This window comes from Triticum aestivum, chromosome 1A, assembly GCF_018294505.1.
Source record: "Triticum aestivum cultivar Chinese Spring chromosome 1A, IWGSC CS RefSeq v2.1, whole genome shotgun sequence".
Classification (NCBI taxonomy): Eukaryota; Viridiplantae; Streptophyta; class Magnoliopsida; order Poales; family Poaceae; genus Triticum; species Triticum aestivum.
Genome location: NC_057794.1, coordinates 3,967,078 through 3,990,013, shown reverse-complemented (window position 1 = coordinate 3,990,013; position 22,936 = coordinate 3,967,078). Strand labels below are relative to the sequence as shown.

At 41.9% G+C, this 22,936-nt stretch overlaps 3 protein-coding genes, 1 long non-coding RNA gene and 1 pseudogene across 7 annotated transcripts in view; 2 read left to right on the top strand and 3 right to left on the bottom strand.

Moving 5' to 3' along the window:
* Window positions 1-18,287, top strand: part of LOC123184249 (vacuolar protein sorting-associated protein 60.1) — a 43,081-nt gene extending 24,794 nt beyond the window's left edge. The window contains exons 1-10 of one of the 4 annotated variants that reach the window (XM_044596406.1): window positions 7,855-8,109; window positions 8,203-8,380; window positions 8,765-8,836; window positions 8,945-9,087; window positions 10,388-10,465; window positions 16,658-16,751; window positions 16,838-16,909; window positions 17,022-17,133; window positions 17,418-17,566; window positions 18,049-18,287. In XM_044596406.1, the coding sequence (XP_044452341.1) occupies window positions 8,765-8,836; window positions 8,945-9,087; window positions 10,388-10,465; window positions 16,658-16,751; window positions 16,838-16,909; window positions 17,022-17,133; window positions 17,418-17,566; window positions 18,049-18,099 (771 nt within the window). In that variant the 5' untranslated portion in view covers window positions 7,855-8,109; window positions 8,203-8,380 and the 3' untranslated portion in view covers window positions 18,100-18,287. Of the gene's footprint in view, window positions 1-7,854; window positions 8,381-8,764; window positions 8,837-8,944; window positions 9,088-10,028; window positions 10,123-10,387; window positions 10,466-16,657; window positions 16,752-16,837; window positions 16,910-17,021; window positions 17,134-17,417; window positions 17,567-18,048 lie in introns of those variants that run through there. The other 3 variants (XM_044596420.1, XM_044596398.1, XM_044596412.1) reach the window with 3 other exon arrangements.
* LOC123184279 (uncharacterized) lies at window positions 522-1,045 on the top strand. The gene is made up of 2 exons (XM_044596429.1): window positions 522-778; window positions 897-1,045. Exons 1-2 carry the CDS (start codon window positions 542-544, stop codon window positions 1,011-1,013), a joined length of 354 nt encoding a protein of 117 aa, XP_044452364.1. The 5' UTR covers window positions 522-541; the 3' UTR covers window positions 1,014-1,045.
* Window positions 1,311-6,629, bottom strand: LOC123184299 (uncharacterized). Its single transcript, XR_006492945.1, has 7 exons — window positions 6,250-6,629; window positions 6,051-6,157; window positions 5,918-5,949; window positions 5,581-5,704; window positions 5,008-5,158; window positions 3,668-3,767; window positions 1,311-1,604 (listed from the first exon to the last, which is right to left on the bottom strand). It is a non-coding gene; the product is annotated as an uncharacterized lncRNA (long non-coding RNA).
* LOC123184228 (probable leucine-rich repeat receptor-like protein kinase At1g35710) lies at window positions 10,767-14,352 on the bottom strand. The gene is made up of 2 exons (XM_044596385.1): window positions 11,409-14,352; window positions 10,767-11,325 (listed from the first exon to the last, which is right to left on the bottom strand). Exons 1-2 carry the CDS (start codon window positions 14,350-14,352, stop codon window positions 10,973-10,975), a joined length of 3,297 nt encoding a protein of 1,098 aa, XP_044452320.1. The 3' UTR covers window positions 10,767-10,972.
* A 976-nt stretch (window positions 18,288-19,263) lies between the features above and the next one.
* On the bottom strand, window positions 19,264-21,815 carry LOC123071362 (MDIS1-interacting receptor like kinase 2-like; annotated as a pseudogene).
* Between the last annotated feature and the right edge of the window lie 1,121 nt (window positions 21,816-22,936).

Sequence of the window (22,936 nt, the reverse complement as noted above, 5' to 3'; positions counted from 1 at the left end):
CGAGCGCTTCTAGTACCTTGTTAAAAGTGAAAGCACGTCACGAATATCCTGGGTGATACATCTTCCTTTTGCTCACCTGCTGTCAAATCGGGCAAGATTCATGTGCAGGAGGTATCCGCCCGACCAGCCTACCCATGTCAGCCTGTTAATATTTTGTTAGAAACACCGTGAATATTTTTATACAATGAACAATTTCTAGATACACGGCAAAATAGTGATCTAAATGGTTTTATATTAGTTTACAGGGAGTACATGATAAACAATTTTGAGAAAAAAGGATGGATTTCTAAAACAGCACTATGAGCTTTGAAGATGGTGAAAAAATAGCGGACACAAAGAAAAAAAGGAAAAAATAAATAAAGAAAAGAACAGACCAGAAGAGTCGAAGAAGACAAAGAAACTAGAAAAATCGACGTACTGCCGATAGACAAGGAGATGAAAAACATGAAAAAAGAATTCCAGGCCAACTCCAGCCGGCTTGAGCGCAAGCGACAAGTTTTTTGTTTTTTGAGCGCCACAAGAAGAAATTGGAGTGCGGCCCATGAGTGAGGAATATCCTCTTTCTTTTTGGGCCAGGGTCCGGCCATGGGCACGTCCCACCGCCGGCCGGCCTCCGTGCTCCGGCCACCGACGCGTCCCCGTCGGCGTCCAACTCCAAGCCCAAGCCGCGCCGACCGACCGACCTCTCGGCGTCCTCCTCCCCCTCGCGAGCTCTGCTAGGTGCTCGTTCCCCCCGCTGGTCTACCTACATCGACCACCAGTGCTCACCGTGCCTCAGGTTAGTGAGTAGGTGCTGCCTCGTGCTCTCCCGATCTAATGGATCCTACAACTTGTGGTGATTGATGGCACGGATGAGGAGAATTTGGTGTCTGCTGCTGATTTTGCACCGATTTCAGGGGCAAGAAAAGGATTCAGAGGAGGGCCAAGTTCCCGCACACCACATGTTCGATGAAATGCCCACCAAGGAGCCGACCCATGCTCTAATCTGTACTAGTACAATGCCCGTGGGCTAGAATAACAATAAATGAATCAAATAAATGACTAAGATCGTCTTCAAGGTTGAAACTCATTTCTTCCCCATAAGTTCGGGCTTGTTCTGACATCAAACATGTGCCCAACGGGCTCCCCAAAATCCACCCGTCTCGACAGTCCGGGCTCCACCAAATCCAGCCCATGTGTGGGAAGAAATGTGATTGTCCGGACTATCCGCCATGTTATCTCCAGCATGCAGTCCCAACACAAAACCCCACCCCACAATGCACCCTCCCCTTTTCCTGTCGGACCCTCCGCTTCCCGCTCAATTTCCCGTCGTACCTGGACATTTCTCGCTGGAGCCCTCTCCTTTAAAACTGGATGACACCCACTTCACCTTCGCATGGCACCCTCTCTCCTTCACACCATACTTCCCCATGGACTGCCAAGGAGGAGTTCCTCACCAACCACCCTACTCTTGGCCTTGATCCCCTTCCCCGTGTTCCATCCGCTACTGCCATCAAGGGAGGACTTGGCATGCGCCGCCCATGACTCCCCCCGAGCCAAGAAGGCAGATTTGATGTCTTCCGAGCCATTGCCACGTTCTAATATATAAACCGAAGCTAAGTAATCTGAACAATTTCACAAGTACCAGGAAATAATCAGGGGAGATGCAAGAAACAAAAATTTGCAAAACTTGTTCAGCTAATTATCCCAATGCTTTTGTGAATCAAGTGTATTCATTGAGGAAAGCATATAGAAGAGAACCAATTATGTATATTTTGCCTAGATAGCACGTAATATACTATAATGTTTCTTACAAGAAAAAGTAGATGAGAAACAGGTCACAGCGAAGAGACAAAGAGTTCATGGGTTCCAGAATAGAGAATTCCAGTGTGTATATTAACAAAAAGGTAGACGGCATAACAGTAAGGTAGCTCAACGAAAGGAAGGAACATCATTTATGGTTGCCCTGGTACTTAACTAACATGCAGAAACATTTCATCATTGTGGAGAGTATCAAAAGTTTAGCAAGGACAGTTAGAAAAGCACTAACAAAAAGCTCGCCAGCATAATAGTATACCATAATAATAATAACACAAAACCAGGAAATTTTGATCATATTTGCAATTCAGCCCAGAATTGTATATACTATAATAATAACACAACCATCAAGTCTTAATTAATTACTACAGATCTAATTGTCTTTAAATTTTTTGATCCGCTGCTTCAGTATAGCAGTTAAAGAACATAATGAACCACTCCCAACAAAAATTTCAGTTAACTAACCTACGGGTGGATACTGATAAAAACAACTAAATCTATAAGTAAAGTAGACTAACAAATACGCATGACCGCGGGTGCATCACTGAATGCAGAAAATCAATACCCAGATAAGGTTAACAAATTAGGCCAAAAAACTGTATACTAACACACAAGGAAAAAAATCAGTAAGGTTCAGAATTCAGGCCCACAAAAGGTATACTATACTAAAAACAACAACCAGGCAGTCTAAGTTAGTTCCGCAATACAGGCCCAAAAATGCATACTGTACCAACAACACACACACACACACACACACACACACACACACACACACACGACGTGCTCAGCACTTCGTGCTGCTAATCACTACGCCGTACATCCAAGTTGCAATGAATACACATGTGGAATTGCCACTCAATGGTTTACCCTTCAAGAAGTAGGAACAACACTAATCAGAGATGATCAGGTTCAATACATTGCAAGGATAGCCAGAAAAAATCACCGTGCAGCCAAAAGTATACATTTTACATCTTCCAATATTGGAAAAGTTTAAAAAATAGATATAGTTTCATTTTTCGTTCCGAAAGTATACACTACTGCAGTTGAAAAACAGCTCCTCTCTCTAGTTGAACAAACAGATATAGTTCCATTCTACATTCCAAAAGTGTACATTAACACGATTGAAAAACATATCACATAACCCCCAGCTGTTAAAAGTCACTTCATTTTTTTAGTAAACAAAAATTATACTCCATCTTTTCAGAATTTTGGGGCAATGCTAAGTTTCCGTCTACTAAACCAACAAAAACGAAATTCAACTCAGCTACGAGAGGTTTTGTAAAAAAAAGATTTTAGTGTGAACTTTGGTATTTCGGGTGCAACCGAAGCTAGCCACCATTCACAGTTAGACATTCTAAATCCAAATTTTAGATAATTTTCAGTTTAAACTGAAGCTGTAACAGCCTACGCAATGCCACAATCGATGAACATCAAAATAATGTTCAGTTAATTACTCAGCGCCAGATAATCAATGTACCACTACATGGTCTTATAACCTCCACAATAACTAATTAATCTGCAGCAATTCTAGACATCATTAACACTTAGACACTGTAAAACCAAATTCCAGATAGATTTTCAGTTTAACCCGGGGCTATAACCCTATAAGCACTACCACATTCGATGAACGGCCAAACAATGTTCAGCACTACCACATGTAGTCTGAATCTTCCCTGAACTTTTCAGTTTGACCACCCCTAGGCATATAATTGCAGCCCGGCGAAGACGACATTACTCCATCGGAGTCTTCACAGATTCAACTCGAGCAAAGAAGAAGATTTATTAATGGATTCAAATGATTAAGACAAATCTATTGTCCTCCGGCCCAAGTGAAAGGATAAGTTTGGTAATTGGAAACATGAGTAGATACCTTGATGGAGCGGTCCTGTTCGAAGGCTAGGGACGCCTTGGAGAAGACGACCTTCCGGGTGAACAACTTCTGCAGGGACTCCACCTTGGCGCCCAACTTCCTGAGGTTGCCAGTGCTCTGTCATCAATTGTAGTAGAAAAGCAATGCTAAAGAAAGAAGGAAAGCTTGTTGCTGCGAGTTCATTGCAGCATATGTACCAAACAAATTAGAATGCACTAACACAATATGTGAATTTATAGAGCTGGAAGAGTTCATAGCATCTGCACTTCACCCAACACGTACATTATTCACTCTTTCTGTACCGTTAAAAATTCAAGAAGATTGTAGGTGGAGCCTTTTGTCAAACAGCTTGCATACATGTGAGGCTAGAACACAATTGACGGCTTTGACTCCTAGTGCATCTGATGGCAGCGAGCGCACTCTGCACTGATGTATTTTCAACTTTCCATCATAGCAATGGTCAGAGAGCGGAGGGAATCATGGGGTGGTTTCTCACGTAATAGGATGGCTGCTCTCGTTGGCGTAATAGGAAGACAAGAGAAGCTACTTGTTGTTCAGTAGCAACGTCCAGTACAGGTATGACCAGTCCATAAGTTTGCCACAAACTGCAGCACTATGTTAACTTGAAGGTTATAAGGCAATCAAATAACTGTGAGAAACAACCAACAAGTCAGATGAGCATTATTCTTTTCTTTTGGTTGATTGCTACTTATTGACAGGAAAGCTCACTTGATGCAGCTTATATTTATTGGCATGTGAGCAAGTCAGAGACATCTTTAGAAATTAGAAGATCTTTTTTTGCGAATATAGAAATTAGAAGATCAATAGGTCACCAACATGGACGGTATATTGTCATACATTTTACCAGGGAAAAAATGGATACAAGTCTCAAAACAATTCCTTGATGCTGACCAGGAACATCTGATCTATTATAAGATAAAAGATCAGGTGCCAATATTCAAAATCGCCATACCATGTAATTTAGAAGTATATATATGGTAGTACAGATCTCAGCATGCTAAAAACGTAAGATTCAGGATGGTTTTATTATGTCTCAGGAACACATTCTGATATTTGAATCGGCAAGAATTACATCCCTACTCAATACATACTCACTTTTTCATGCAACTGTGCCGGAATTTCACATATTATGGATTCCAGCCATTTACTTAATGGTTAGACAAACGCACCCATTTGTAGATTTGAAAGAAAATCGTTGACTCGCAAAATAAGACATAACAGCAATAAAGAAAATTGGGCTAGCCATTACAAAGTAGCAACAATATTGTAGAAGATAGTGGATGGAGCTGGGTAGCGGCGAGAGCAGAGGGAGAGCTCACCGGCGTTGATGGTGATGAGGAGGGGCAGCTCTCAGTGGCGGCGTAGGCCGTACCTGCCTTGGAGACGGTGGCCAAGATCGCAGAGCACGCCCGCCGCGGTTGTGGTCTGATTGGGTGCTGCTGCCATGCTACCAAGGAAATATAACCTGATCTGCAAAATGCACAGCACTCATCAACGCTCCATCTCACCATGCATGTTTGTATAGCAAAAGTTACGATCTTCTAAATGTAGGAAGTAATTAAGCATCAACTTCACAGATGCAATCATTGCAAGAAAGGCATAACCTGAAAACTGAAAATAGTTTCTTCTAGTACGAATGTTAGAAAATAATTCCCTATAGTTCACATGTATTTAACAGGGAAGCAAGGAACGTCTTCATCATAAGAGCAGATAATCACCGTTTATATGCATTATCAATATTTTAGATCATGTTCTTCCTATACATAACAGTAGACTTGGTACAAAATTCAGTAACCTTTTAAAATCTTCAAGTATCAATTCTAAAATTCAATAGTACTACGTAATAACCTGAACTTGTATTCAGAAGTGATATACAAGTGTAGGGAGTATACCTAATAAATTCTAAGTAGTATACAAATTCAGTCTCTGCGCTAAGATCTTTTTCTGCACATCGCTCCGGTTCACTTTCAGTTAGACTCAAATGCTTAGGCCACCATCAACCAGCAACACCCGCACCTGCAGAATTAAACAAGTTGGTAGTCATTTCCGGTGAACCTGAAGGAATCTTCAGGACGTAGTCCCTAAACTGCCCCATATTTCATGCCCAAGAGCCCCAATGCACAAAATTTCACTCGTATTCTGGACACAACGGCACCCGTATGATTTTAATCGAACAAGTAGTAAGCGAAGTAAACATACTACACCATCATGCTGGTATGAAGTACGAACCTGTTACTGGTGAACAACCGCATCGGAAGTTCCTGAAATATTCATGCACAGAGCACAAAATTACTTCCCAAAAGATAGATAGCACAAAATTACGTCGTACATACAAGATTCAGGCCTGCAGTGAGCCTCTCACATGGTCATCTCATCGAAGCGGCGCTTCATGGCCTTCCAGCCTTCCTGACAGGAACGAACCACACCCCATCATTGATATATTTCCATCCCCATTACTCGTCAAAGGAACTGCAGGCCACCACAATGGGCATGAGGTGAGAGGAAGGGGGTGGTCGAGGATGGAGTGGAAGGAGGTGCGGAGGGGACATGGGTGAGGTTACCTACGTGGTGAGGTCGGAGGCGACGATGCAGGGAGGCACGGCGACACGGGAGGCTGGCAGGGGTCGTAGTGCCATCCCCATGGCCAGGTCGATCCACTTTCCTCGCTGCCATCCGCCACTCGCATGGAGAGGAGACGGCGTGGCGCCCGCCGAGTGCAGCCGAGGCGGCGACCGGCGAAGTAGGCCGGTCGCCGCGCTGCCGCTGTCTTCGCCTCCTCTGTGGTATAACGGGCGACGAGTGCGCGAGGCAGTTCGGGGCGCAAGGGGAGGGGCCATGGCGGCGGAGGCGGCGCTGGGAGAGGGAGCGACGGGGATGCTCGGGCGCTGGGAGAGGGAGCGACGGCTGCGCACGGGAACGAGGCGATGGTTGCGGCTGCGGATCCGCGAAGACGACGGCGAAGGCACGGGATCGAGAGGAGCGTAGGTTTTTTTAGTGCGCCGGGGAGGGCGAAAAAAACCAGCGAAAAAAATCGGACGAAAATAGTGGGACGAAAATAAAATCCGGAACGCGACCTACCAACTGAGATATTAGGAGTAGAGATACTCCACATGCTTTCCCTACATGTAAAGACCCTATTTAGCCCCTATTTAGCCCCTAGTTAGGAGTTCTAATGGGTGAGCACGGATTTATTTTAAAAAATATTGTTAAAAAAGTTTATATATATTTTAAAAATATTACAAAAAGGTAATAATATTTTTTGAAATGTTCATATATACACCAGAGTTATAGTTATAAATGAAGACAAAAATATAAATAAAATAAAAAATCAAACAAAAGGAAAAATAAGAGAACAACAAAAAATTAAAAACAAAAAAGCCACCCTGAATGAACCAAAAGAAATCAGTATAAAAACTTATAAAAACCAAAGAAAAAAGTATAGCTTTCACCCTCAAATCCACTCAATGTCTCCATAACCCCACAGTCAAATTTGGTCTGATTTAGACCCTAAAAATGTCAATACCAGTTTAATCTAGCCTTGAGCGGTTTAGTGTCACATCAAGAGTGATTTTTCATCTTGTTTTGTGATTAGGCACTGATTTGTCGCTGACTTGACATGCTTATGTGGCAGCAGGTCGCTGAAAATAAGTGGTTGGCTATTCGTCTTCGTAGTGCAAAGAGGAAACCGGAAGGGCTGCAGCGCAGCCGTCCACACCAACTACAATTGCGTCGCTGTCCTTGCCGCCTAGATGAATAAACAAAAACCAGATGCAAAACCACTCTTGATCTGACACTAAACCGCTCAGGTCTAATTAAACTGTTATTGATATTTTTAGGGCGGCTTTGCTACATAAACGGAGGATTACGGGGCTTTACAGGCCTTGGCGCCCACCCCCACCAGTTAAAATCAGGGGGGGGCGATTAATTAGGTGGACAGGGTTATTTAGCCTAATTAGAAAATGACAAGTCAGCTTATCCGTAAAGGTCCGTTGGTTTTGTCTGTGTGTCTAGCATTTTTGTTTTTAGGGTCTAAATCATACCAAAATTGACTTTAGGGAGCTATGGAGACAATGGAGTGGATTTGAGGGTGAAAACTATACTTCTTTCAAAACCAAATAAAAACAGGGGAAACTGGCAATGGGCCGGGCCCATAGCAGTGAGCGGCAAACAATAACTGGCCCCTCAGGCAGTTTTTGGGTTTGGTTCGCCCCTAGCAGCCCGCCCCGTCGCCGTTGTCCGTCCTCCAAGCTGCGCCGGGCCGAGCTCCCGGCGGCCGACCCCGACCCCGACCTGCGTCCCCGCCGCGCCACGACCCCCCACCACCGAGCTTCGGGCCGCGTCAGCGCCAAATGCAGCGACTGCCGTGCCCGCTCGCCGGCTAGCACCACGACAACGCCACCGACCACGCCTGCGAGCTCTGCGTGCTCTTCTCAACTTCTCTCGGTGATTTATGCGATGTATGAAGAGAATCGGGTTGTTGCTGCTGACTTTGGTGGTTTGAGAGTCGATTTCAGGGCAGGAAGAGGATTCGGAGGCATAGAGATTAGTTACCGCACACCACCTGTTCGATGAAATGCCCGCAGGCAGCACGCTGCAGCGACGTCTTCTTCTCCTTTCTCCGCGGGCGCTCGCCAGTCCACGCTGCCACCCATCAATGTTGACAAGTCACCGTCTAAAAGGTTGTCCCAGAAGGTATAGCCTGAATCTGGTTGATGTGCTCTCATACACCTTTAGATTTTTTTTACTTCTTTACAATAATAGGTATTTTTTCTGTAGTTTCAGTTACTTGCTATAATAGAAACTGCTGATTTCAAACGCTAGCAAGTTCTTCACATGGACAAGACATAAGTGGGAATGCTATTGCTGCTCCATGCTCCTGGCTTTAGTTAAATATGGACCTCATTATCCTGTAGGAATTAATCATTCTTTTCGTGGCAGCAACATATTAATCTAGTTCTAGTCTCTAATCTTTATACTGCACATGCTTTCTGTACGTTGAATTAGTTTCCTATCTAGTTCAATGTAGATTCTGATTCGAGCTCCTAGACTTGTGCTCAAGTGTCTTTCATTTAACAGATGACTGCAATGAAGGCTGCCAATAAAGAGCTGAAAGGGATGATGAAGACTGTCAGGATTGAAGATATAGATGTATGCAACACCCTGTTGTGTACCAGACTCGTCATTTGCTTGCTTATTTTTCCTGTCTATTTTTGTTTAAATTACAACTGAATCCATACCTTTTTTTATAACGCGCAGAGCATGCAAGACGAGATGATGGATCTTATGGATGTGAGCAATGAAATACAAGAAACTCTTGGTAGAAGCTACAGTGTCCCAGATGACATTGATGAGGAGGAACTTATTTGTAGTTGGCCATTCTTAGATGACTCTAACACTAGGTATTATCACCCTAAAGTTACTGAATCAAATAGTTTGCCTTACAGTGATAACCAGCCAGGAACCACACGTCAATTTAAATTCTGTAGTTGAATTCAATCCAGCAAACTCTCAGTTTTTATCAGTTCTCAGGTCCATGATTTACCTGAAACGTTTTGGCACTTTTGTCATAAGCCCTGTACAGACAAGACAGTTCTCTGTTTGCTGCACTCATTTTGTATGTTGAAAAATGCAGAGCTTGATGCTTTGGAAGCTGATGGACTTTAAATCAAATTCAGTCCCATCATACCTCTAACGAAACAAGGAGACATATCTTGTTTCGAGCTTAACTTACCTGCTGCACAAAGTGGTCATGCAGCAGTCATGGCAAATAGTCAGCAGGTAGCTAGTTATGTCAATTGCAAGACTGACTAGTTTCTGTGATGTTGATTTTCTGAGATAGTGGTTCGCATCATTTCCCATGCAATCACTGTGCATGAAGTTGTAGAAGGGTTTCTTTATCTCGTCACATGATCTAAATGACAGGCTAGATACCTGCGATCATTATATATGGAACTATTCCTAACCTATAAATTGTGTATTTTGGGTTTAATTTCATGGCAAGTACCTTTATTGTTGGTGTGAACAACTGAGCTTATCCTAGCTTACTAGCAAAAACAACTCATGGGAGGACATGCAAATCACTTTAATGCCAAACATGTGCTATATGATGGATTTGATCCTGAGCTCTTGGAACAATTACCGTTGTCTCGGTCTTATCATACCACAGCACATACTCTGCTTCATTTCAGTTTCAGTGAACGTCTATGCTTGTGTCTCAACCAGTAGACTAATTTGATGTGCTTGCTTTCCTCTGCTTGTGCAGGAGGATGAACTAGGACTGCCTGCAGTGCCGCACACATCAATTCATATCTGAAACTAACAAAAAAAAACTATCGTGTAGGTTTGATCTTGATGTACATGGTTGGCGCTTTGTTTGTGCATGGAAAAATTCATTGTATCTTTCCTCATATACCACTGCAAGTCGTTGAACAATGGTAAATGGAGCTATTCTCTATACGATTGTACATCTAGTTCTTAGTATGTCTCTGATTGCACTCTTCATGTCTATGATTGCACTAGCTTAGCTCTCGCCATCGACTGTCACCTGGGGCTTTTCATCTCATCTCATCTCATCCTTTGTTTAGCTTGTATTAGGCATGGAGAAATTTCATCTTAGGTTGCATCTTTGTTCCATGTCAATTTCGCCAACTAATGCTTGAATTTAAGTGTAGTAGTAAATTATTTGTTGTTCCATCCTAGGGACAAGGATTACATACTCCTGGATACAATGCTCCATCACAAGGACCAGAACTTCATACTCCTTCCGTACAATCCTCTGTAAGTCCTTTTACATAGTACTGTGGTAATTATGTTTTTTTACGCACCTAGCTCTGCGTGTTTACATTCATTTGTTCCTGTTTACGCATCGACCCTTGATCATTGTGATTTTTCCTGCTTGGTCCAAGGTATTTTACCTTGGTTCCTAGAGAACAATAAAGCGTGACCACTGATATCACTCCAGTTAGTAGAGAAATGTAGAAATATTAATACGCCATATCAAGTACCCTTGTAGAATGTAGAGAACAGCCGAAACAACGTGTCGTATGTGGGTATTATGTCTAAACAAATATAACATAGACACTGCATACATTTTACAAGCACCCCACAAAACAAAATTATATTTACGCATTGTCAGAAATCAGCAAGCAAGCAAACAAAGAAATATTAAGAACACGTGACGATTTTTACGTGGAAAACCCTTGCGGGAAAAAACCACGGGCACATGATGGTATCTTTTACTATATCAGGAGAGTGGCTACAAATACATAGACATACAATGAGTCATCAACTCTTCCTTACTTGCTGTAACGTAAGTGTGCTGAAAGGCACGGAACATGAACTAGATGAGGGTCGCTTGATGAGCATTTGGTATGCCTCCTGCATGCTTGGCCTTGCTTGTGGAGAAGATTCCAAGCAAGAAAAGGCCAGCTTGATGAGAGGAGATAACCTATTCTCTTCTGTTGTTGGTGTTGTCAGTCGTTGGTCCAGAATATCTTTCACAAGTATGACTTGTTCTCCGTTTGACATAGTACCATCTAATAGATCCCTTGGATGCTTCCCCATCACTAGCTCTAGCACAACCACTCCAAAGCTATAGACATCGCATTTCTCTGTCACAACAGATGTGTACGACAATTCTGCACAAAATAAAATCATTAGACTTCCGTCAGATGAGTCCTTCTGACGTGAGAAGAAAGGTTATAGTAGTACTAGTACATACCAGGAGCTATGTAGCCATACGTTCCTGCAAGTGCACTCCAGTTTGATGAATCGGGCTTAAGAATCCTTGCTGTGCCGAAATCCGAGACAAAAGCCTTGAAGGATGTATCAAGTAAGATGTTGTTGCTTGTGATATCTCGATGGATTATAGATGGACTGCATTCGTGGTGCAAATAAGATATTGCTTGAGCCACATCAGTTGCAAGAGAAATTCTCTTCTTCCAATCTAATTCCTTTGCTAGCTCCTGATTTTCTAATATTCCGTGGAGGCTTCCCTGCTGAATGTAGTCATAGACGAGAAATTTATATGTTGGATGGGAGCAGAATCCATACATTTTGACGATGCTTCGTTGTCGGATCTGTGTTAAGATTTCCATTTCACTACGAAATCTTCTTTCACCATCGAACTCTTCTTCCGTCTGATGAAGCTTCTTCACAGCAACCAGCTGCCCGTCTTGGAGTTGTGCCTTGTAGACTTTGCCGTATCCTCCTGTTCCAGTGATGTACTTATCATCGAAGTCTTCTGTTGCCCTTACAATATCGTCAAATGCTAATCTTCCATCAAAATTCCAAACAGAGAATAGGTCCCTTGCTTCAGAAGTGACACTTTCCTGTGGTTTTCTCTTCTTACGAGTAAGTATTATTATGACAACAATTGCAGCAACAATGCCAAAACCCATCACAAGAACAATTGGCAAAAGAAAACCAATTATCTTTCGTTTATGCTGACCAGCTACTGGAGTTGAGTAACAAGTTGGCAGGCCAGATAGGTTACCACACAAACCTTTATTGTGAAGAAACCAACTTGCTGAAGCATTTTGGAGTAGCCGTGTTGTTGGGATTGGTCCTTCCAAGTTGTTGTAGGACACATCGAGTGTTGAAAGGCTCACCATGCTTGCAAAAGAGGACGGAATGATGCCGCTGAACTGATTATGGGATAAATTCCAAAATTCCAGCATCCCCAACTTCCCAAGTTGCTGCGGCAATGCGCCACTGAGGTTATTGTTGCTTACATCTAACATGATCTGCAGACTTGCTAAATTTCCAATCACACCAGGCAAACTCCCATTGAAGCTGTTGCTGTTGATCTTCAAGGAAAGTAGTTTCATGCAGCCTCCTAGGTCCTCAGGTACTGACCCGCTCAGTCTGTTTCCAGATATATCAAGGTATGCTAGATTGCCTAGCTTTTCTATGTGTGTAGGTATGGATCCAGATAATTGGTTAGATGATAAGTTCAGTCTATATAAATTTGCTAAACTACAGATTTCTTGTGGAATCCCACCGCTGAGGCGATTAGAATTGAGACTTAGTTCTTCTAGGTTCAACAATTTAGAAAGGATTGGAGGTATGGAACCCGTGATCATATTTTGTGCTAGACGTAGTATCGTTATTTTGGTACATGCATCTAGATTTGGTGGGATCTGCCCATAGAATCTATTCGATGCAAAGCTCATCCTTTTGAGTTGTGGATACACACCAAAGTGCTGAGATACATCTCCTGTTAGTTGGTTCCTCTGAAGGCTAATTTCAACCAAACTGGTACATGTCTTTAAACTCCTTGGAATGGGGCCATTGAACATATTAGAAAAGAGATATAGATATTGAAGCCTACCCCCTGAACATATATTTGCAGGTAAAGGTCCTGAAAGTGAGTTGTTAGCCAGCCCAAGTGCAACAAGGTTTATGAGGTCTCCGAATTCTTGAGGAAGAGAACCTGATAATTTGTTATGGTTGATGTACAGTTCTTGGATGTTTTGCAGCTTCCCAAAAGTTTTAGGTATTGATCCCGAAATTTGGTTCTGGTACACGTTTAAATATTTGAGGTTTAGCAGATTGCCAATCCCTTTAGGGATAGAGCCGGTTATCTGATTTTGATCGAGGGATAGTACTACTAGCTTGGTATTATTTCCTATGCTATCAGGAATAGTGCCAGATATTTGGTTGTTGGACAACCCAAAATTTTGGAGATTCAGCAAATAGCCCAATTCAAAAGGTATTGGGCCTGTGATTTGATTTGTATAGAGAGAAAGTTCATTGAGCATAGTGAGGTTGCCTATTTCTGGGGGTATTGAACCTGTGATTTGATTTTCAAAGAGAAAAAGTGTGTTCATCTTAGTGAGATTGGTTATGGAGATTGGAATTGGACCTGAAAAATCATTTGACAGAAGCTGAAGACTTTGCAAACGGACCAGTCTGCCTAGCTCTTGGGGTATAGGCCCTGAAAGTTGATTACCATATAGGTACAAATCATTTAGTTGGGTCAGATTTCCAAGGGTTTTTGGTATCATGCCGGTTAAGGGGTTGTTGCTTAGCTGTAGGCCTTGTAGGTTGACAAGGTTTCCAATCTCCTTAGGAATGGGACCAGATACCATGTTCTGGTGAATGACAAGATAATTTAACATTGTTAGGTTACCAAGAGACGCAGGGATATGTCCTGTGAGTCTGTTAGATGAGAGACCAAGCTGCATGAGACTCTGCAAGCCACCAAACTCAAACGGAATTTTCCCTTTGAGATGGTTGAAGCTAAGGTCAAGATAAGATAGTGATGATAGAGAGCTGATACTAGCGGGTAGTACACCGTGGAGACTGTTGTTCTGAAGGTCAATATATGCGAGGAATGGAAGAGCCGAGAAGTTGAGCTCACCAAGCTGGCCACGGATGCCAGCACCCGGCAGGGATATGTTGGTTACCACCCAGGGCATGCCGCGGCCATGGCGGATAGCCGTGCACATGATGCCCGACCAGTTGCAGGGCCTGGTGTTTTCTTGCCAAGAGCTCATCTGCAGTGGTGGGCTCGCAAGTGTAGCTTTCCAGTGGAGGAGGGCCATGCGTTGAGACCTCAGAGAGATCCCTCCATGGTGCACCGCATGTGCTTCTTCCAAGAGAAGAAGGCACGCCACCAGCAGTAGGCAGAGGTACAACAATGGTGTTGAGCATGATGGCATTTTTCTGCGTAGTGTTTGCATGCTTTGTTTGCTCGGGGGATATGATTCTGTGCATACTGTTGATGATTATTTAACTAGTGTGTCTTCCGTTGTTGTGAGGTCATCAATCAACACACAACAGTTGAGTGGAAGTTGTTGCTGGATGACTATTCTTCAGCGTGTTGCCATCCCTGCCCCTGTTTCCTTCCCTTTGGCAGCTGCTGCTGGGCAGACAGTTTTTCCTTCTTCAGTGTCGCCATCTATTCCTCTTTTTTTCTTTCCTTGTGCCTGTGGAAAAATGACAAGGTAATTATTACTAGAAAGCAATTGAAGGCAGGGATAGAAGGGTACCCACGGAGTACGCCTACTCATATCTTTCCCAGTTCTCCTCCGTCCAGAACTTATGCACTGAATGGACTTTGAGTTAACACTGCAGTAGAGTTTGTTCTATCTCCTGTGGTTGTTTTGATAGTATATTTGATCATGTAAACTGTAACTGCTTCAGTTAAGCTATTCTCCACGGTACCAATGTTAAATTTTCCCTTTTCACTTTTCAGTTGGTACATAGAACAAACTGTTTAGCTCACGGAATCGTGGCTGGTGGAGCAACACAACGACAAATTGTGGGAAAATTCTGTGCTGGTGGTAAAAATAGAGGTTTGGGTGTTGAATTGTGGTTAGTATAAATGCCAAGTCTTGTTGGAAGTCCTGTGTACGAGGAAAATGACAGAGTGGCTCTGTACAACCATGCAAGTATATATTGTTCGAAGTCCTGTGGAATTCATAACCTATACAACCAGGCAGCATCTTGACCACACAAGCTGAAGCAAAAATACAAGCTCAAATGGGTCACTGCGCTTTCGGTAGGTCTGCCGGCCCATGCACGTTGTTGATTGCCGTGTAACATCCGACATGCCAATATTCCCTGGTATGCCCCTTTTTAATTTATGAGTAATCAAAAGGGTGCAAATCCACTGTTCAACCTCCGATATTCCATCGAACATCTGAGAAGGCATTGAGGAAGGCAGAAGAAGACTTGTTTTGGAATAATGTGAGCCACTCTCTGTCTCTGTATGGTGGTTGTACATCCTATTATTATATAGCATGTCAATCACACCGTCTGCGTTGAATCTCGATGGAATGTTTAGGTTGGAAAGCAAGCACAAGATGAATCTGTATTAGAAAGTGATAACGAGAGCTGTTCTCTGAACTCACACGATTGTTCAGAGTATTATGTTAGGTGCCTGCCTACCTCTCTCTCTGCAATTTCTAATATACCATGCTCTGTAGTAGTCGGGTTTTTTCTTATCCTGTCACATGATCTAATTGAGAGAGGCTAGATTGTTGAGATCGTTATGAACATATTTCTGAACTCTTAAGTCGTGTATTTCAGGCTTAGTGTCATGAAAGATACCTTTTTTGTTGGTGCGAAGAACTGAGCTCATCCTAGCTTGATCTTACTAGTAAAACAAACTAGTGGAAAATTCCGTGCTGGAATTCTATTGATGGTTTCTATGTTCGATTGAGGTTAAGACAAATAGTGGACCGCATGCAAGTCTTGTTGGAAGTCATGTGTTTGGCTGCAGCTTGTGGAATTCAAAGCTGAAGAAAAGTTGCAAGCTCACGTAGGTTGAATCGGTAAAAGTCTACTACTAGCGCTTCATGTACGTCTGCTGGATTGCCGTGTAATATCAAGCACGGCAATATTTGCCACGATGGCTCTTTGCACGTTGCTACGGTAAAACTAAGGATGCCAAGACATTTTCCTTCTTCTCGCTTCGTCTCTTTCAACCTGCTCCTCGGCTCAGCCATCATTTCATTCCAGAGTGTCTTCACACTGTTGGTTTTCGAATGATAGTGAGTTCTAAAAGGAGGTGTTCTCTGTACACCCTATAGTTAGCATGTGTGTGATTGCAACTAGCCTAGTTGAGTTCTGAGGTGAATTGGTATCTACTTTTCTGATAAAAAGGTTATTGGGGTATTTGCTAGTTCTCGTACCATCTATACTCACCCTTTCTGTCAATAAGTTTGCATTAGGCATGTAGAAATAAGAAGGCTGTATGATATTTGTTCCGTGTCAGTCCTGCCAACCAATGGTTGAAACTAAGTAAGCCACATAAGTACTACTCCCTCCGTTCCAAAATGCTTGCCGTGATTTTAGTTTAAATTATTTGTTGTTCCGTGTGAGTCATTCTCTTTTTTTATACTTGAAGGTTTCCCTGTATAAAGGGCACTGATTACCCTGTATCATTTAATCATTCCTCTTGTGGCAGCAGGCTATTATTCTAGTGCTCTAATCTTTAAACTCCACATGCTTTCCCTACAGGTATGAAGGTCAACGTGACCTCCTGTCCAACCAAACTTATAATCTTGACCAACTTGCTTTCGCATCAGACAGAATTAAAGATGCTCAACACACTGTGTGTTGCCTTAGTTTCCTATCAAGTTCATGATAGATTCTTATTCTGGCTCCCAAACTTATGTTGAATTGTCTTTCATTTAACAGATGACTGCAATGAAGGCTGCCAATAAAGAGCTGAAAGGGATGATGAAGACTGTCAGGATTGAAGATATAGATGTATGCAACATCCTGTTGTGTACCAGATTCATTATTTGCTTGCTTAATTTATCCTGTCTATTTTTGTTTTAATTACATCTCAATCCATACTTTTTATAATAATCATCCGCAGAGCATGCAAGACGAGATGATGGATCTTATGGATGTGAGCAATGAAATACAAGAAACTCTTGGTAGAAGCTACAATGTCCCAGATGACATCGATGAGGAGGAACTTATGGGCGGTATGGCTCTTATTCGGTAGTTGGTTATTCTCAGATAATTCAAAACCTTACTTGGCCAACTAGTTTTCCTTGCAGTGGTTACCAGCTGGGAACCGCTCTTCAGTAAAAGTTTCGTAGTTGAATTTGATTCAGTACACTCTCCATTTAATATTGGTCTTAGGTTTCATCTGAAACACTTTTTTGGCCCTTTTGTTGCAAGACTGGTTTTGCGTCATGCATGTGTTAATTTACAGAAAAGACGGTTCTCTGTTTGCTGTTCTCATTTTGTACGTTGGAAAATACAGAGCTTGATGCTTTGGAAGCCGATATGGACTTTGAGTCGAATTCAGTCCCATCGTATCTCCAACCAGACAAGGAGACTGATCTTGATTCTGAGCTTAACCTACCTGCTGCACCAAGTGGTCATGCAGCAGTCCTAGCGAACCGGCAGCAGGTATGTCAATTGCAAGACTGACTAGTTCAGTTTCTGTTCACATTGATTCTGATGCTGATATCCCTAGGAAGAAATCGATGGTTCATGTCATTTCCCATGCAATCACAGTGTTTCCTTTTATCTTGTGACATGATCTAATTTGACAGGCTAGATGCTTGAGATCATTATGAATGTAGTGCTGAACTCATAACTCTTGTATTTTGGGCTCAACTTCATGATGCATGCATATGTTGTTGGTATGAACAATTTGAGCTCATAATAGCTTGATCTTAATAGTAAAAGAAACACACAGAGGGAGAACATGCAAACTGTTTTCATGCCAAACATGTGGTATATGATGGATTTCATGATGAACTTTGAAGTCTCCATTGAATATCTCAGACGGCACATACTTTAATTTGCTTGATTACCCCTGATTGCAATGTGAACACTTGTCAACCAGTAGACTAATTTGCTCTGCTTATTTTTGTCTGTTGGTGCAGGAGGATGAACTGGGACTGCCTACCGTGCCGCACGCATCAATTCGTACCTGAAAGTAACAAAAAAGCTATGGTGTAGGTTTTGATCTCGTTGTAAATGGTCGGCACTTTGTTTATGCATGGACAGATTCATTGTATCTTGCCTCATATACCACTGCAATTCGTTGAACGATGGAATGTCTCTTTCCCTTTGTGTTGGAACAATAGTGTGTGATAAAGGGAGTGTTCTCTATATGGTTGTACATCCTGTTGTTAGTATGTCTCTGCTGAGTTGAATTGGTATCTGCTTTTCTGATAATGAAATTATGGGACGTTGCTAGCTCTCGTGTTGTCTGTCACGGCTTTTTCCTATCATCTGATCTCATCCTTGGTTAAGTTTGTATTAGGCATCAAGAAAAAGAAGGTTGTATCTTTGTTCCATGAAAATCTCGTTACAAGTGCTTGAAATTAAGTGAAGTAGTAAATTATCTATTGCTCGATCCTAAGGACAAGGACTACACATCCTCCATCCTAAGGACAAGGATACATATGTGTGCCCTACAATCCTCCGTAAGCTTTTTTACCTAGTACTGTTGTACTTTTCTTGTTTTATGCACCTATATCCGTTTGTTCACATTCATTTGTTCCGTTTACGCATCGAACACTTGATCATTGTGATTATTCCTGCTTGGCACAAGGTATTTTACTTTGATACCCAGAGAACAATAAAGCAGGATGACATGATAACGTGTCAGTTTTGGATTCCATTTTTTCACCTTCAGGTTCATGGGAGCAATAATAAGGAAAAGGACTACATACTCCTGCCCTACAATCCTCTGTAAGTCCTTTTACTTAGTATATTGTGGTACTTCTCTTTTTTTATGCACCTATATATCTCCAATGTGCTTACATTCATTTCGTTCCGTTTATGCATTGTGATTATTCCTGCTTGGTCCAAGATATTTGATCTTGATTCCCATATGGAATAAATAAAGCAGGACAACATGGTACTGCGCGAGTTTTGGATTTCATTTTTTTCAATCTTTATTAGGTTATATGCAAGCAATAGTAGATAAAAGAGACAAATATTAGGACACATTTAAGTACCCTACAGACAACAGCCGAAAGAAAGTGTCACATGTGGATACTACAGTCTTTAACAAATATAAGCAACCCGCAAACCAAATTATATTTATGAAATCAGCAAGCAAACAGAAATATCAAGAACACGGGACTGGACACACATTTTTACGTGGAAAACCCTTGCGGGAAAAACCACGGGCACACAACGGTGATCTTTTGCTGTATCAGGAGAATCTACAAATACATAGACTTACAATGAGTCGTCAACTCATCCTGTGTGGCATGGCATGGCATACAAGAGGTATATATATAGGTGGTGTATGAGTGACTTGAATAAAAAATCGGAAATCTGAATCGGCCTCTGCTTTGACAGACCCTGGTTTCTCACTAGGATTCAGACCTTATATCAGCATGCATCCCTTGCTGTAATATAAGCGCGCTGAAAGGCACAGAACAAGAACTAGAAGATGGTCGCTGGATGAGTGTTTGGTATACCTCCTGCATGGTTGGCCTTGCTTGGGGAGAAGATTCCAAACAAGATAAGGCCAACTTGATGAGCAGAGCTAAGTTATTCTCTTCTGTTGTTATTGGTGTTGTCGGCCGTTGGTCCAGAATATCTTTCACCATCATTGATTGTTCGCCGTTAGAAAGACTACCATCTAATAGATTCCTTGGATGCTTGCCCATCACTAGCTCTAACACAACCACCCCAAAGCTATAGACATCACATTTCTCTGTCGCAACAGATGTGTACGACAGTTCTGCACAAAAGCGTCGAAAATATTAGAATTAGGAACAAATGGATAGAGACGAATGCTTCTGATGTGAAAAACAAGGTTAAAATAGTACATACCAGGAGCTATGTAGCCAAAGGTTCCTGCTAGTGCACTCCAGTTTGACGAATCGGGCTTAAGAATCCTTGCCGTGCCGAAATCCGAGACAAAAGCCTTGAAGGATGTATCAAGTAAGATGTTGTTGCTTGTGATATCTCGATGGATTATAGGTGGACTGCATTCATCGTGCAAATAAGATATTGCTTGAGCCACATCAGTTGCCAGGGCAATTCTCTTCTTCCAATCTAATTCCTTCGATAGCTCCTCATTTTCCAATATTCCATGGAGGCTTCCCTACTGAATGTAGTCGTAGACGAGAAATTTATATGCTGGATGGGAGCAGAATCCATACATTTTGACAATGCTTCGTTGTCGGATCTGTGTTAAGATTTCCATTTCACTGCGAAATCTTCTTTCATCATCCAACTCTTCTTCGGTCTGATGAAGCTTCTTCACAGCAACCAGCTGCCCGTCTTGGAGTTGTGCCTTGTAGACTTTGCCGTATCCTCCGGTTCCAATGTTGTACTTATCATCAAAGTCTTCTGTTGCCCTTACAATATCGTCAAATACCAGTCTTCCGTCAAAATTCCGAACAGAGAATAGGTCCCTTGCTTCAGAGGTAACACTTTCTTGTGGATTTCTCTTCTTACGAGTAAGTATTATTATGACAACAATTGCAGCAACAATGCCGAAACCCATCACAAGAGCAATGGACAAAAGCAAACCAAGTATCTTCCCTTTTTGGTGAGCAGCTACTTGGGTTGAATAACAAGGTGGCAAGCCAGAGAGGTTACCACAGAGACCTTTATTGGGAAGAAACCAACTTGCTGAAGCATTTTGGAGTAGCCGTGCTGTTGGGACTGGTCCTTCCAAGTCATTGTAGGACACATCAAGTGTTGAAAGGCTCAGCATGTTTGCAATGGAGGATGGAATGCTTCCACTGAACTGATTATGTGATAAATTGAGAGATTCCAGCATCTCCAACTTCCCAAGTTGCTGCGGCAAAACACCACTGAGGTTATTGTTGCTCACATCTAACATGATTTGCAGGCCTGCTAAATTTCCAACCACACCAGGCAAACTCCCGTTGAATTGGTTGTTGCCGATCTTCAAGGACTGTAGTTTCTTGCATGCCCCTAGTTCCTCAGGTATTGATCCACTTAGTCTGTTCCCAGATATATTAAGGTATCCTATATTGCTTAGCTTTTCTATCTGTGTAGGTATGGATCCAAATAACTGGTTCGATGATAAGTTGAGGCTATATAGATTTGCTAAAGTACAGATTTCTGGAGGAATCTCGCCGCTGAGATGATTAGAATTGAGTGTTAGTGCTACTAGGTTGGACAATTTAGAAAGGATTGGAGGTATGGAACCTGTGATCATATTATTTCCTAGATGTAGTATCGTTAGTTGGGTACATGCACATAGACTTGATGAGATCTGCCCAGAGAGTCTATTCGTTGACAAGCCCATCCATATGAGTTGTGGATACACACCAAAATGATGAGATATATCTCCTGTTAGTTTGTTCGACTGAAGGTCAATTTTAACCAAACTTGTACATGTCTTTAAACTCCTTGGAATTGGGCCATTGAACATATTAGAAGCGATAGCGAGAGATTTTAGTCCTCCACTTGAACATATATTTGCAGGTAAATGTCCTGAAAGTGAGTTGTTTGCCACCTCAAGGTGAACAAGGCTTACGAGATTTCCAAATTCTTGAGGAAGAGAACCTGATAATTTGTTGCTAAACATTAACATGTTTTGGATGCTTTGCAACTTGCCAAAAGTTTTTGGTATTGATCCCGAAATTTGGTTTTGAAACAAGGCTAAATATTTGAGGTTTATCAGGTTGCCAAAACGTTTTTGAAACATCGCAGAACATATGAGATGTTCCAAGGACTGAAATTGGGATTTCAGGCTAGTGCCCACGTCAAGAGGTATGAGACCTTTGACAAGTTTCTTAAGCCTGCACACTAAGGAGAAAAGCTCAATCGTTGAGCATGTGCTCAGATTGTATGAGTACTACAATCGCTTGAATCGAGTGGGAGTTGATCTTTCAGATGAGATAGTGATGGTTCTCCAAAGTCACTGCCACCAAGCTACTAGAGCTTCGTGATGAACTATAACATATCAGGGATACATATGATGATCCTTGAGCTATTCGCGACACCGCGAAAGTAGAAATCAAATAGGAGCATCAATTGTTGATGGTTAGTAAAACCACTAGTTTCAAGAAGGGCAAGGGCAAGAAAGGGATACTTCATGAAATGACAAATCAGTTGCTGCTCTAGTGAAGAAACCCAAACTTGAACCCAAGCCCGAGACTAAGTGCTTCTGTAATAAGGGGAATGGTCACTGAAGCAGAACCACCCTAGATACTTGGTAGATGAGAAGGCTGGCAAGGTTGAAAGAAGTATGTATTGGACATACATTATATTAAATGTGTACTTTACTAGTACTCCTAGTAGCAGCAAGGTATTAGATACCGGTTCGGTTGCTAAGTGTTGGTAACTCAAAATGAAAGTGTGACGCCCGGATAATTAGGCTACAGTAATCCCACGTTAACGATGCCACGTCACTTTGATTACTGTTAGTAATCTCGCGTTAGCTCGAAACCGATTCAAATTCAAAATCAAAATCAAGCAAACAATAAAAGTTTTTCAAATATTAAAGCTAAAATGTTCAATAAATAGTAGATAAATCAGAGGCTATGATAAAATTGTAAACAACATTATTGAAATTTGATAAGTGACTTAAACAACCTCAAACAGTGGCTGAAAACATTATTTACTAACCTTTTTATTAATAAAAAAAATAAATATGAAATGATAATTACCCCAAACTAGTTTTTGGTGGTAGGGTATATTGTGTTGTGAATTGTGGGCCAACGCTCATATTTTACAAAACTCATTTGGTGCCCAAACAATTAGCCAAAACAGAAGAGAAAATAAGTAAAAGGAAGGAAATACAAAAAGACAAAACAACAAAAAAAA

Bases quoted from the DNA above. Each gene is read 5' to 3' on its own strand.
- LOC123184279 (XM_044596429.1), top strand. From the start codon at position 542: ATGAGTGAGGAATATCCTCTTTCTTTTTGGGCCAGGGTCCGGCCATGG. The intron at 779-896 runs GTTAGTGAGTAG...CACCGATTTCAG, and splicing joins CAGTGCTCACCGTGCCTCAG to GGGCAAGAAAAGGATTCAGA.
- LOC123184228 (XM_044596385.1), bottom strand. From the start codon at position 14,352: ATGCCATCATGCTCAACACCATTGTTGTACCTCTGCCTACTGCTGGTG. The intron at 11,326-11,408 runs GTATGTACTAGT...TATTTTGTGCAG, and splicing joins GTATGGCTACATAGCTCCTG to AATTGTCGTACACATCTGTT.